Source organism: Eupeodes corollae, chromosome 1, assembly GCF_945859685.1.
Source record: "Eupeodes corollae chromosome 1, idEupCoro1.1, whole genome shotgun sequence".
In the NCBI taxonomy this organism is placed as follows: domain Eukaryota; kingdom Metazoa; phylum Arthropoda; class Insecta; order Diptera; family Syrphidae; genus Eupeodes; species Eupeodes corollae.
The window spans coordinates 76,861,024-76,876,641 of record NC_079147.1 but is presented as its reverse complement, the minus strand read 5'-3'; the positions used below and the strand labels follow the sequence as shown (position 1 = coordinate 76,876,641).

At 37.5% G+C, this 15,618-nt stretch overlaps 2 protein-coding genes across 2 annotated transcripts; one reads left to right on the top strand and one right to left on the bottom strand.

Annotated features, from left to right (window-relative positions):
* The first annotated feature begins 5,472 nt into the window (after positions 1-5,472).
* On the top strand, positions 5,473-7,295 carry LOC129941114 (twinfilin). The gene is made up of 5 exons (XM_056049663.1): positions 5,473-5,808; positions 5,878-5,955; positions 6,056-6,576; positions 6,630-6,884; positions 6,940-7,295. The coding sequence occupies exons 1-5, from the start codon at positions 5,784-5,786 to the stop codon at positions 7,090-7,092; spliced, it is 1,032 nt and encodes a 343-aa protein (XP_055905638.1). The 5' UTR covers positions 5,473-5,783; the 3' UTR covers positions 7,093-7,295.
* On the bottom strand, positions 7,197-8,476 carry LOC129941115 (RPII140-upstream gene protein). Its single transcript, XM_056049665.1, has 5 exons — positions 8,231-8,476; positions 8,009-8,174; positions 7,853-7,941; positions 7,712-7,788; positions 7,197-7,659 (listed from the first exon to the last, which is right to left on the bottom strand). Exons 1-5 carry the CDS (start codon positions 8,398-8,400, stop codon positions 7,376-7,378), a joined length of 786 nt encoding a protein of 261 aa, XP_055905640.1. The 5' UTR covers positions 8,401-8,476; the 3' UTR covers positions 7,197-7,375.
* Between the last annotated feature and the right edge of the window lie 7,142 nt (positions 8,477-15,618).

Sequence of the window (15,618 nt, the reverse complement as noted above, 5' to 3'; positions counted from 1 at the left end):
TTTATTATTTCACTCACAGTACCTTTTTCTGAGACTGATAGCCTTCGCGGAGCAAAACAAACAGGAATATCAGATGTAAGTCTAATGTGCATCTCAAAATCCTTTGGTGAAACCATAGTTTTATCAAAATTCAAATAATTTTGAGATACTATATTTTTAATAGTTTTTGAAATGTCTAAACTAAGATTTGAATCAATATCTATATAATCTTTTCTATCCCATATAATCTCAAAAGCATGGCAGCCAAATAAATCACTATCTACCTCAACATTATTGTATTCTCTCTTCACATCAAGATCGTCTTTAAGCTTAATCCGATCATGATCAAATGTATTCAACTTGTCTTTGAAGCAATCACTAAGTTCTTTAGGTTGTATCTTTAATTCACCGGCTAATACGCTGCTCCCAAAAACATCATTTATGTTGTTCTTATAATGACTACACTCTGAAGGTTCGGTTTTTTCATCAGAATAAGTGCACATATACAATTGGTTAGAAAGAAAAACTTTATTCGAACAAATTTCATTTTGACACTGCTCAGAAGTTATATTAACTTTATTACAGTTCATGTTAAGTTTTATATTAAAGATTTCAAGGAGATCACGACCAATAAGTAAAGGTATAGGAGTTACTTCATCTGGAATAACCATAAGGGAAACAAGATTTAAATTATCTTTTATATTAATATAACAATTAATCGTACCGTACGTAAAGAGTTTAATGTTTCCTAATCCTTTAAATCTTGAATACGTTAATGATTCTTGAACGTTAATTTCTTCAGGCAGAACAGACTTTCGTATGAAACTAATCGGACTACCGGTATCCAAAAGAGAACAACAATCGATAAATTTTGTGCACTTATTCTTATTTGTCATAAAGGCGACACTCACCATCTGAACAGCATCCAAACTCTGAGTCAGCTCCTTGGTGTCATCATGTAGGGCATCCCGGTTCACGGCTCCAACTCTGGTCTTCACAATATAAGGGCAGTTTTTGTAAGTGTGCCCCTCGTCAGCACATTTGAAACAGGATCCAGCTGGTCGTTGCTCCTTTGGACATTTTGCTGCGATGTGCCCATACTTTGAGCAATTAAAACATCTCTTGGACTGCTCGTTGTTTGATGCTGAAGTTGAGGGAACCATATTTCCTCCAGAAGTTGTTGCCCTAGCAACCATAGTCCTCGGAACTCTTCTTTTTTCGTATCGTGGCAAGAGGTTTTTGAGCTCTACTATAGTTTTGGCGGCAAAAAGAATAGAGACATTTGCTGGTGAATCCCTCAAACCATCGATAATGAATTCGATCAACTCTGCCTCATCGATTTCAGCATGTGACCCAAGTTCTTGCATACATATGACATATCGAAGAAGTGGCTCGCCCTGACGACGTACTCTCTCACTCAGTTGACGATAGACCTGCTGTCTGCTCATCTTATGGTCGAATTCTTTGATAAGTATTTGCTTCAAAGAATCCCAGTTGTCAACGTAGACCGTGCGTAACAGCATTTTCGCAGTTCCCTGCATGAGACGGCGTGCAGACAAGTACTTGCATCGGTCATCGCATCCCAGCGAGTCGGTCACATCTTCGTAGTCAACTATCCATTTAGTGATGCTGTATGGATCGTCACCGTTGAATGCAGGAACAGCATTTTCGATGTCTGAGAAGTCCACTGCACGCCATGGTGCAACCGAAGATGTTGTGGGCGCTTCCATCTGGTCCAATTCTTTCCTTAGCTCAAGGATTTTTTTCCGACGCTCAAGTCTGGCCAGCTCTTGTTCTTCTTCCAAGTCTTGGACATCAGAAGCTGTATTACTGTGCCTGTTATCAGAAGCGGCCAGTGTTTCGGAAGTATTCTCTCCATTCGGAGATGCAGAAGGTGGAGTTTCCTCGGTTAGCTCAGCAGAAGGTGGAGTTTTCTCAGTTAACTCACCAGAAGGTTGTTGGGGTGCCACTGTAACTGTACTTTCATACAATGCCCGAAGTTGAGCTAGAGAAGCCGTGTCTGGCACATCTACTCCAGCGCTCTGAAGTGCTTCAACCAATTGTGCTTTGTTGAGTTTTGTCATAGCTGGCTTTAAATCCGCAAAAAGAGGTAATATACACAATAATTTAGTTTTCTTTTGGTGTATTACCCCACATCTGACGTTGTGGTATATAATTTCTTTATTAAAATATAACTCTTATTTAAAGACTACAAATCTAATTCGACTGGCTTGGGCGCGTCCGTTGAATAGAATAGCCGTTAGAATACAAATTTTTATGAGAGCGAGCCAAACAACCTTTTGTCTCGCTTCTATGTCTCAGGTTTCAGAGTTTCGCGCTCAGCGTGCGACATCTAGCTACGAAACTCTGAAACCTAAACATAAGGGGAATTACACATTATTAATGATAGTTGCCTTAATTTTATACTACAGTTTCATTTTTTATTCACATTTTTAGTAATGTTTTACATAAAACCAACATTTTTTTAAGTTTAAAAACATGTTCATATATATTTTTTGCCGATTTTAAAACAAAAGTTAAACTAAAAAAGCAATTATTTAAAATTTAAAAAAAAATCGCTTATAAAGATTTTGAATCGGTTTTTACCAATTTTCTAAATATTACACTATATCTTCAGCATAGTGTTCCCGATACATAAGAAAGGAGACCCTCTAAACTGCGCCAATTACAGAGGCATCAATCTCCTTAACATTGCGTATAAGATCCTCTCTGCCATATTATGTGAACGTCTGAAGCCATTCGTTAACAACCTGATTGGTCCTTATCAGTGTGGCTTCAGACCAGGAAAGTCCACTATCGACCAAATATTCACACTACGGCAGATCTTGGAAAAAACCCAGGAGCTTCAAATCGATACCCACCATCTCTTTATCGATTTTAAAGCCGCGTATATAGGGAAGAGCTCTACAGAGCAATGTCTGGTTTTGGCATCCCTGTCAAACTTATCCGTTTGTGCAGAATGACGATGGAGAATACACGCTGCTCTATTAAGGTCGAAAAAGATCTCACCGATGCATTTGATGTCAAAAAAGGTTTGAGACAAGGCGATGCACTGTCATGCGACTTCTTCAATATCGTGCTGGAAAGAATTGTGCAAAACTCAACCGTCAACACTAGAGGCACAATCTTCCAAAGGTCCATCCAATTACTTCAATACGGAGATGATATTGACATAATTGGAAGATTGAAGCGTGGTGTCAGTGGAGCGTTTTTGAGTATTGCGACGGAATCGAAGAAGATGGGTTCAGTGGTCAATGAGGACATGATCAAGTATATGCCGTCACCAAAAAAGGACATTGAACAACGACGTCTTGGACAAAACGTCACCATGGACAGCTATAACTTCGAGGTAGTTAAGGACTTTGTCTACCTAGGCAAAACTATTAACACAGACAACGACACCAGTGCTGAAATCAAACGAAGAATAACTCTTGCAAATCGCTGCTTCTCTGTATTTAGAAGGCAATTGAGAAGTAAAGTCCTCCCTCGAGCACCTATAATCTCCATCTATAAGACACTCATCATCCCGGTTCTCATTTATGGCGCTGAGGCCTGGACCCTGTCAAAGTAAAATGAGAGCATGTAAGGATGCTGAGAGAGCTTCAAAACGGAAGCTCTATGTCAAATTTGCTGAACATTTGCTTTGTCTGACAACAGCTGTTAAAAAGTCAACAAACAAAATGCACTTGCTTTTCAAGGGATAATTATAGGCTGTTTAAGCTTCTTCCGATTTCAAAACTCATATTTTTTTATTATATGAAAAAATAACAGCTGCTAATGACAGAAGTGCCATTTTAGAAATGTCGTATTGTAAGCACGGTTGCCAACCTGAAAAAAGTTTGTGTCCAAATTTGAAATAAAAATTGTTGGTAAATATAACGAACATAATTAATTGAAGCCCGAAAAATGTGTAAACACAGATTTATGAATTCTTTACATTTTCCTTAACATATTTTCCATATTATGCAGATGACATTTTTTTTAATTGCGTACAAATAAACTCACAAAATCTCTAACAAACTTAATTAAATTAGATTAACCCGAATAAAGATAACCAAACATAAAAATAAAGCGATTTAAGATGAGATCAAAATTTATAAGCTTAAGAACTGTAAATGCAAAAACATAATTTAAGAAAATTTATTACTCTCCAGATACTAAGACTATTTTGAAGCTCTTTGCCCAGCACGTTATTAAAATTAAGTCTATTCCTTTATTTTTTTAAACAAACTATTCCAAAAAAATAAAAAAATACTGACGTTGATTGTGTTTCTTTTTTGAAAATATTGGCATCGTCCATTTCATTACTTTATCTTTTTTAACACCTTGATCACTTTGAAATCCGACAAAAAACTTTTTGGAGTTATTTTGCATACATTTCTTAAATTAAAATTACTAAAGTTTAATTAAAATAACTAGTAGAAGTTGTTTTAAAAATTCTATATACATAAATACAAATATAAGGAGTTTGTTTTAACAATAATTGTTTTAAAAGAAGTAAGGTATTTTGAAATGTTTTACGGCTTATGTAATGAGTAGAAAATTTTCTCTGTCCCCTAAGTCCAATTCAGATCAAGAGTTTGTATTTTTAATAAAGTTTTTATGTACATAAAGTTGCTTACATGAGTTTAACCGTTGTTTCTGTTTAGCCAAGAACGTTTTCGTTGCTCAAATTGTCGAAGATAATTTTTCGTTTCCGAAAAATATGACTGAGTTGAATAAAAATGACCAAGTGAAAAAATAATGACCAAATTTGGTTACAGATTACCAATGTGGCTACCGTGTTTGGAAGTGTCATTCACTTCGAAGCAGGCCTAACTCTGAGGTCTTGCCATGAGAAACTACAAAAGTCACAATTGACATTAAAAAGGGTTAATCTGTTGTTTTCTTTTTTTGATTTACCTTTAGTGTCGGTAGTTATTGGGTTTGGGTGAATTAATTTCTCGAAGTAAGGGAACTTCATGATTTGGAGTCGCACCTACTCAAGGACCTACTATGGGAGGACGGTGCGGATTATAAGAATTTTCGTAGTATGTCGGCCGACAGCTTTGAAGCTGTTCTGTGCCTAGTAAAGATAACTTTGAGTTAATGATTTTAGGCACTCGACGACAATTTAAACGAAATGAAATTTTAATTTCAATAAGACTGTGGAAAATGGACGCTCACCACTACATGCAACACAAACGTCAATTTTGATCCGCTCGAAAAAACCGTAATGGCCGGATCATGGACTGGATGTCGGATTGTTGGTCTCTATGGTCTCTCAGGCCGATATTCCTGTCATCAGAAATGTTCAATGGACACCCCAAGTAACGTAACGCAGACGAAGCCGAAGGGTGTTTGTGTTTCAGCCATTATGCAATAAAAAAAACACACCTTACATACATTTTTTTCAAACTGTTCGGAGACTTTACTAAAAAAATATAAATTATTTATACTCTAAGTTTAAACCCGATGTCAAGACAAGTTTAAATTGAAAACAAATTAATCGTATTAGTTAGCAAATAATCAACAGATGTGACCTCAGTGTTAAATTTATTCCCATCCAACATCCATGTCCATTGTGAACGACCTTGATTGGAGACTTTTCTTTGACTTTAACTTCAGCCAAGAAGACAAATTTGTAAAAAAAAAAACTTCAAAAACAAAGAATACCCAGTGAGTTGTGAGTAATCCGTTTGCCTTTGCAATATAAAAATAATCACATAATTCTCGCCCAAAAATAAGAAAATACATAAATATTCTTCCAATTAGAATTTAAGAAATAACCTTTCTAAGCAATAATGTCCCACCAAACAGGAATCAAAGGTTTGTTTCAAAAAAATACAAAAATTATTGCAAAAAGAAAAACTAAAATCGAACTTTTATTTTCTTTAGCAAATGATCAACTTTTGAAAGTCTTTGGAAAAAGTAAAAATGGGAAAGTGAGAGTTATAAAAGTATCTATCGAAAATGGTAAGAAATGTGAAATACAGATGTGTAGCAAAACCAAAAAATACAACTATCTAACTCCTCTTTTCTTGTGATTTCATTTCCGCATTCATTAAAAAAAAAGAGGAACTCGTAAGCGCCGGCACTCAAGACGTCAAGAAAGACTGGGAAAAAGACTACGACAAACTAATTGGCCCCATGATTGAGGAATCAGTGCCATGTTACATTCTCTATCGTTTGGATAGCAAGACGTCTCTGGGTCACGCATGGCTTCTCATTAGTTGGGTTCCGGATACGGCCAGTGTTAGGCAGAAGATGGTTTACGCCTCGACTAAGGCCACCTTAAAGCAAGAATTCGGCTCTGCACACATCACAGAGGAACTCCATGCCACCGCAAACGATGAAATCACCTTGAACGGATATTACAAAATTAAGAAGGCATTTGCTGCTCCAGCTCCGCTTACAATGCGCGAAGAGGAGATTCAGGAATTGAAGAAGACTGAAGTGAATACAGAAATAAGCACCGACACACGGCACCAGACGCTCGGTGGTGTGTCATGTCCCCTGTCCGAGGCAACTGTTGCCGCTGTCAAGGATGCAGCTAAGGGTTCTTATGGATATATTCAATTCCGCATCGATTTAACAGTAAGTTGAGATGGTAGGTGATGTGTGAATTCATGACGAATCTTTTATTGCAGGAAGAGAGAATTCATGTTGTGAATGCCACAAACATTGCCGTAGAAGAGCTTCCCAAGCAAATACCTGAAGATCACGCCAGGTACCATCTATTTCTCTTCAAACACACCCATGAGGGTGACTACCTCGAATCGTTTGTCTTCATCTACTCCATGCCTGGCTACTCGTGCTCTGTTCGCGAGCGCATGATGTACTCCAGCTGCAAGGCACCCTTTCTAGAGGCTCTGGAAGCCCTGGGAGTAGAAATTGCAAAGAAGGTACGTACATAAACATCTTGCTGATGTGTCGTGAGTCATCAATCTTGTCTTCTAGTTGGAAATCGATAGTGGATCGGAATTGACAGAGCAATTCCTCCAAGACGAGCTGCATCCAAAGAAAATTCTCCACCGACCCGCATTTGCCAAACCCAAAGGACCGCCAAACCGAGGCGCCAAGCGTCTGACGCGCCCCCAGCAATCCGACTGAAGAAATTCGTGCTTCTCCGACTCCGAGTGCATCGTTCTTGTTGACTCTTAACCGTATTGCTCGCATTTATTCTTGCATAATGAAAAATATAGTAAAACATCTCGTGGATTTGTGCTTACCGTTAACTCAAGCTGCGATTTACTTTTACAATTATTATATTATATACATATTCTCTTTTGTGTTCGTGTATTTTCTTATTTTGTGTTATTTTGTCAGCAATAAAGCAATATATTTTCTAATTCTCTCATTGAAGAATATGGTTGTTTTTATTTTTGTTTGTCTCCTAATTGACTGCGTCGAGGGAAATCTTTTGTCCAGCTTCGCCGAGATTTGCATCGTGGTTGATCACTATTTGTTGTGTCTCGTTTTGACTCTTGAATGCTTCTCGAACGCTATCGTCACGCTCCAGGCGCCACTTGTATTGCCAGTAACGAATTTCTTCCATTGATGTGCCGGATAGCTTGAGTACTCCCAACGACGCCAGTCCGGCAATGCCTCCGAAGGCTGCACCGATTATGCCTCCTGCAGTCATTCCCTTAAGTCCCATGTTCATTTTATAAAGACCACCTAGGGAGTTCTATGTGAGTAGATGATTTACAGTGGGGGAGCATTGGCTTACCTGTGATTCCACCAGCAGCAAGATACTCATAGATTGACGATTTTTCTCTGTAAACCGAAATAAGGGTTATGATGCCACTGAAATATTCAAAATGTTTATTAAACTCCAGAAACACTGTTGGATGGAAGGTAAAATCCTTACAAATATGAGGTTGTGAATAGACTGACTCGCCAGCCCCATTTGAAGGCTCCTTTGGCAAAACTCACAGTGAATTCGTTTTGCAGTTTTCTCTAAAGTAAAAGATTGACATGAATATTATTTCTATTCTCACTCACTCATGTGGTTTCTTCTTTTTACCTTTGCATCTAAATGAGATTTAAATGCAGAAGCTTGGTTATTATTCATGAAATCTTCATACGCTGTTCGAGAGTTGATGAATCCTCCGTAGATACCACCGAACAGAAAACCAACGAAGCCAGCTTGATAGACAGCATTTAATTCGGGGGATATACTTCCAAATTCACTGGAATTTATAATGTTATCGCTTAATCAATGATTTTTCAATTATTGTATACATACTCGACTTTAAACATTTCCTTAATCCTATCGAGGCCGGTTTCTTTTGAAGGCGGCCTCTCTAGGAAGGCTTTGTAGGTTCGGGTGTCTTTGGAGATGATGTCATTTTCTTTATCACTTAAAGGAAGCAAGCCTGCTATTAGGAAACGCGAATTTTGTCTTAGAAAACTCATTTCATTTGTTTATTTTGTGATTTAAACTTATTTCAAGAGTTTTAATTTTTGGAAGAAGTATGGTTTGGCTAAAGGTATATATCAAAAACACTCTATATAAAGATATAAATCCGCGGTAGACAACTTGGTTTGCCTACAAGCTAAACCGGAAATCAGCCTCATAAACTTTTTCATTGTATGCGTGTAATTTCTCCTCTAATTTAATAAATTTCCCCAAAAAACTCAGTAAGTGTGTCTATGTATGCGTGAAAACACGTCAATTTTTCTCGTTGAATTCGTCCACATTACAAATACAACAATGTAAACAAATGGGCTTTGGAGGGTGATACGTACGAAGGATTTATATCTTTACTAGAGTGTTTTTGGTATATATTTTAAGCAAATAGCAGAGGAAACAGCTGTTAAATGTCAAAACATATAATCAAAGTTTTCTTTGTTTTTAGTACGGAAAGTTGTTAGGAAGTTATTAAGTGTGTTCATTGGGAGAACTCAACAGTTCAGTAATGTAGTTTGCTTTTCAGTATCGGTAAATATAACTACAGGCGGTTGTAAGATCATCATACGAAATTGTTAGATCACTCAGTTCTTTACCAAGGAGATGGTTAAGACGATATAAGGGCCTTGAAAATCATGCAAGTTTCTAGTTTCTTTCTTGGAAAGTTGAAAGTAAGTGAAGAAAAATCTTCCTAACCTCATTGATTGTCAAACCCATTTTTGCAGTCTCTGTCTCAATATTCACAATACCCATTGACATCACGCTGAGTTCTTTCGAATGTCATCAGCTTATGCTAGTAATGGGACAGACTTTTGAAAGATAGTGAATCTAGTGCCTTTTTTCAAATGGAAAAGGTCTGTTAAGTTGTTTCCAACCTTTATGGAGCGACGTGAATTCTCCATGGTCATCGGCCCTGGAGATGCTGTTATATGCGGCTTTGAAATCGATTAAGAGATGATGGGTGATTTGATGTTCTTGGGGTTTTTTCCAAGATCTGCCGTAATGTGAGTGGAGTGTAGTTTTTCCTGGTCTAAGGCAACCCTTTAGACATTAACAAATTACGGTGGCGATGATTATTAAGTAGACTGATGCCTCTATAGTTGCTGCAGTTCCTTTTTTCAGAATCGGGCAAACAATACTAAAATTGCATTCATTTGGCATCCTTTCTTCCCACCATATCTTAAAAACAAGTTGTGCATGCTCCTAACCAAATTATTTCCAGCTGCTTTGAAGAGCTCGGCATTTAAGTCATCTGCTCCAGCTGCTTTGTTAGACTTCAAATTATATCTGACAATCTTTACTTCGTCTAAGTCGGGAAGAAGGGAGTGTTGGCTTTCGTCGTCTATGTTGAATGAATCATCCTGCCTGACAGCAAAATTCGGTGCTCCATCGCCGTTATACAGTCTGCAGAAGTGGTCTTGCCATATCCTCAGTATTGACTGCGGTTCCACTATGATGTTTCCTCTTCGTCTTTGCAGACTTCGGTTCGAGGTTTATATACCTGTGAATTTGGTTTCGCCTGTTCATAAGACTTTCGAACTTTATTCCTGCTTTTAAACCTCCCAACATCTTCGACCGCACGCTTCTCATGCCCTCTCTTTTTGCTTCTGAGTATCCGACGTTCCTCTTGCAATTGCAATGATGCCGCTGGTTCTCGATACATTGTGTTTGCGGCAGAGAACGTCGAGGGAGGTTACTTCGAACTCGGTCGGAGAAGGATTTGGTGATCTCTTGTGATTGTAGCCGTTCGACGTTGTACCTTCTCCCAGCATATCCCTGTTATGCCTTGAGTCTGGAAACCCGAAGTGCTACCTTGGCTAAAACGAGGTAGTGTTCCGAGTCAATGTTAGCTCTTCGAAAAGTACGCACATCCATAATGGAATATGGTCAATCTGGTTTACGGTAGATTGATCTAATCTGATCTATGTGGAAAACGAGTGCTTTCTACCATGATGTCTCAGCAGGCAGTTAAATCGATGAGCCTAAATCCGTTATCAGAAGTGTTGCATTCCAGGCTGTTTTGCTGATTATTCCACAAAAGATGTATTCCTTTCTTAGCTTGACATTAAAATCACAATAGTGAATGATGTTCTTATTTACGGACAATTTAAACCACATACAATTAAAGAAAGAATTGGTGCAACGTCAATTCTAATGTACACTTCGTGTCACATGGATGCGGACAAGTTGTTTAAATTTTTTATTTGACGTTATTTTTCAAACCCATAGGTTTTTTTGTTGAAAAAAAAAACCAAATGTGGAAAGAATGAGGTATGTATTAAGTTTGTATTGCAAACGATATGGAAAGGGACAAGATCTAAACCTATATGACCCTTTAAGTAAAGAAATTAACAAAAAATCATATGGTTTAGGTAAATATTGGTTTTATTGAACGGATTAAAATAATTTTAAGTAACGTGTGCTGCATTCTGATTTCTGAATTACTTCAAGTAACCTGTAGTGTATGGATTCATAGAAGGCTGTCAGCTGTTAGATAATTGAGCCATGACCCAGGATCGATTTATGGCTTCAAAAAACTCTTCTGTTTTTGGGTATTGTCGTCCTCATTCGTGGACTTTTTTTTTGAAAGCTATCCTCACACGTTTTCCTTGATGATCAAGTCAGAAAAATATGCTGGCCATGGTAATAAGCTTACATTTTGCACCTAAATCCAGGCTTTTGTTGTTCGTGCGGCATGTATTGGTGCATTGGTGCATTATCTTGTTAGAAACAAATAATTCAGAAAACTGATGGGGAAAAGCTCCTTCCCTAATCGATTTGTAATTGATTGACGTCATTTAAGAGCTTTAAAGATCCAGCTTCACGGTCCCGTATATATATAATATATTATGTACCTCAAGATAAATTTCCTGCTTTCTTAAATCTTGGATACATACATCCATCAGGCCTCTCCAAATTAATTTTGTTTTCATCGCAAAAGACGACGGTATGCCAAGCTCAATTTCACCTGATGTCGATGTGATTTGTTGCAAAACTATGGTGTTGGCTCAATGTTGTTTTTTTTTTCATTTTGACGGCGTATATGGTCTGCTTTCTGTATCACACGAGCAACAGTCTACTACCATTTACCCCATCTTCTGCCTTGATTTTACTAATGGAAAGCCTTCCATTTGAAATGACGAGTAATTTTAGATCTTGTCCCATTCATGTGACACAAAAAAAACAGGAACTTTTTATGACCTTCTTCAAAAAAAAAAACGTCATAAAACTTGTATATATCAACTTAATCCAAAAATGTTTGCTTGCAATATAATCCTAATACATACCTAATTCATTTCACAAAACCTTAATGTTTGCAAAACATCGTCAAATTTAAACAAAAAGCTTGTCCCTATCCATGTGGTACGAAGTGTATATGTTAAGGCCATGGTGGGAAAAAGAATTGCACCAAAATATAACCAAAATGTTTCATTTACCAATATGGGAATCTTTCGTACGTTTCATGGCTGAAACACATACACGCTTCAGCTTCGGCTTCGTCTGCGTTACGTTAGGCCTGCTTCGAGGTTGCTTTGAATGACATTTCTATTATTGCATCCCTTCAAAGAGCAAATATTTTGTTTGTTGTTGACATTTTTTACAGCTGATGAGCTGTCAGACAAAGCAAATGTTCAGATAATTGAACTAGAGCTTCCGTTTGGATTCACATTACGTTACATTACGTTCTTTTCCTTACGATTGTCAAACGAAACGTGAGGTCGAAGCTCCATTGTGATAACATGCATTGAATTCCTATGGCTGAACTCGTAAACGTCAGGCGAAGCCGAAGCTGAAGCGTGTTTGTGTTTCAGGCATCACTCTCCAAAACACGTTTGTTTACATTGTTGTATTTGTAATTTTGACAATTAGTCCATGAATAGATGTGAAAATCAACAAAAAAAAAAAACGATGCGTTCGGTTTGCTGCACTTTGCAAAGCAAAAAGAAAATGCGGAGGTTAGTAAGTTTTTTTTCAAATTTTTCTTTTTATGTACTTTTTTTCATGAAAAAGTTAGTTTTTAGCTTTAGTTTTTCAGTGATTTTGGTGTTAGCGAACCAGTGTACATTTTTGTCTTTAAAAAAGCATATTCAACATCAGTTTATTATAATTAATACACTAATTTACAGTAATCACAACGAAATTCCTTAAAGTTCATAATTAACCCCGGATTATTGGATCAAAGATGCGTTCGAAGAACCATCAAGTTAAGGGTGCGAACGCAACTTATTGAATTATAATAAATTTTCGTTAATAAATAGCCCAAATATTTTGTTTCCAAGTAATTAAAATCTTTGTCAATTTAATTAATTCAAGTATATTTAAAGTTCGGTTTTAATGATTTAAGCTTGTAACTATTTTACCTTATCCATAACATTCTTGATTGATAGAAACATACATGTGTTTGCTATAAAAAAAAAACTATACACCAAAGGAACACCAATGATTTGAAAAAGTAATCAGAACAATTATAGCAAACCTGTTGAATAAATGCAGAGGAAATAAAATGCAAATTTTGACATATATTACAAAATGAAAACGTCTTTAAATCGTTCTGAATTCATGCATAACTCATTCAATAGATCATGTAATCGACATGAATGTTAATTGTTGACGTACAGAAGTTTTTATAGGATTGCCAAAGTTTAACGCAAAATATAATTTTCATTCATTCCATAAAAATGTTTAGTTACCAAAAGTTTAAATTTGGTCTTGCAATTATCGAACTGCTTAAATGATGAAAATACTAATTTAGTTGAGGAATCTGAACTAGCTTAAGGTGGCAATGGAACTTTACAAGTATGCTTCTCCTAGCATTGTCTGTACAAAAAAAAAATACGGAGACACCCGCCTTTTGTTTCCACGTTAACTTCTAACGTCGCCAACAAAATGATCTAAGCCAACTATAGCTGGAAAATTTGTCTAGTTTATTGTTTTACATAAATTACTGATTTTTGGACAGCTGGTCTCGTATTCTGTAAATTTTCCGTTTTGGAAGATAAAGTGAGAAGTGGTTTTGTGAGTGGGCTTTTATCATGTACAAACTTTGAACCCATGTTTAACCTCAACTGAAAGTCCAAGTCCCTTGTTAGTGACGAAGGTCGAGCTTCAGATCATCTTTAACTCAATAAAAAACAAAAAGTCGGCAGGTGTCGATGTATATCCAACGTTGTACCAAGACATTTACCGATGGAATCAATTCAAATTTACACCAAACTCTTCAATAATGCATATTATCCAGTGCATCCTCTACGGAAAAAGGGAAAGAAAAACTCCAAAGTTTGTTGTTAAAAGTGGCAAAATTAAAAATGGTCTTCAACAGGGAGCGATGAATTCGCCGATTCTCTTCAGGATTTGCACCAGCGATCTGATAGGTAACCTTACAAAGGCAATTGCGTACGCCGACGACGAAACGGCTGTATTTTAGCAGTCGGCTTGACTGAAAGTAATTTTCTAAATGGCCCTCATACGGCCGATGATCGTTTATGTCCTGTGTGGTTCAACGTTGCCCCTTCCCTGATGGAGAAGTTTCGGGTGTTCGAGAGGCAGTGAATTCGACTCTGTACCGGCTTATATCGAACATCAATAGAATTGACAATTTCGCGATTAAACTCGTTCGAAGTCACGTTGGAAGAGCTATGTATGTCTTCGACCAACAATTTAATTTTCGGGGCGTTCTATCCGAATGACGTGGTAGATTAGCGGAACTGAAAGTAATCAGGCTCTCCAATCCAACCCTTCCTACTCACAACTGGAAGGTTGCGAAACTAGAGAATCCAAAGGGACCCTACAAGGGTACAATTGTTATCATCAATGCAGAGTCCCTTTCTCCTCTGGCGCAATCGAAAGGTGTAATCAGGTTCGGGTTTGATGAAATACCGCTAAGGGTCTACAAAAAAGATGGGACCGAGGCATAAATCGGCCTCATCATCGGCCCACCATACAGTGTGGGTTAGCACGGATATAAACGACATGGGTGAGAATCTTTTCGAACTAAACACAAACCTACTCATAAGTAACGTTGGTAAAGAGCCAACCTTTATTACTAAAAATCGACTAGAAGTTTTAGATATAACTCTTGTCTCCGACTTCATTAATAATAATATTTTGAACTGGAAGGTATCTAAAGATCCCTCCTTTTTCTTAACATAGATACATCCAATTTAACTTTATAAATGAACCACCTTGCCAACCGATCTTTCGAAATCCAAAAAGAACAAATTGGCGAAAATACACGAGAACGTTAAATAGTTTAGTAGAACTTGAACTCTTTAATACCCCCTCCAACACTGAAGATCTTGACGACAAAGTCAATAATCTAACATTAGCCCTAAATACAGCTCTAGATACTGCATGTTCTCTTATACAACTAAGAGGTAAAAAGAAACCACACTGGTGAAACTCAGGGCTAGATCCACTTCGAAAAGAATGCAGATAGCATATAAAGAATCACTTAAGATATATAAAAAAAGAACTGAGGAAAACCAAACGATCGTCCTGGAAAAACTTCTGTAGCAACTTGGAAGATTGCTTTGAAGCATCCAGGCTTCCCAAAATCCTCTCCAAAAATTAAATCATGCCAAGCTGCTTGAAAAACGACTCTGGCCTCTGGACCAATTCAAGCGAAGAATCGCTCAACTTGCTACTAGACGTTCAAAGGCTCAACACGCCTACAACAAAGGCAAATGAGTTGAAACGGCTCTACACAGTATAACCCTGTATAGTATAGCCCTGTTCTCCTGTAAAATGGCCATTGGCAATAAATGGCGCCTACAGCCCCGCATTACACACTGGCTATATATCTCGGTCATAATGCCGATCCTTACCTATGGAGTAGCGGTATGGTGGACGGCGCTAAATATTTGGACATATCGCGATAAACTCAGCAAAGTCAAACGAACAACCTGCCTGTGTATGGGAGGACCACTTCGCTCTACCCCTCCGTCTCACTTGATGTTCTGTTCCATCTTATACCGCTGGACATTTTCAGCAAGCCAACAGCCGCTAATACAGCCATACGGCGTCAAGGCTCCTCTCTCTGGAACAACAATGGAATTGGCCACACCACTATTTTGAACTAGTTCAGAACTATAAACAGTAATATTGACTACACAATACAACATCCTCAGTTTAATAACTATAGCTTCAAAGTGACTATACCTCCCAGGTCTTCTTGGGAGAATACATCATTTTTGAACGATGATCCTATATAAACTTTTATACAG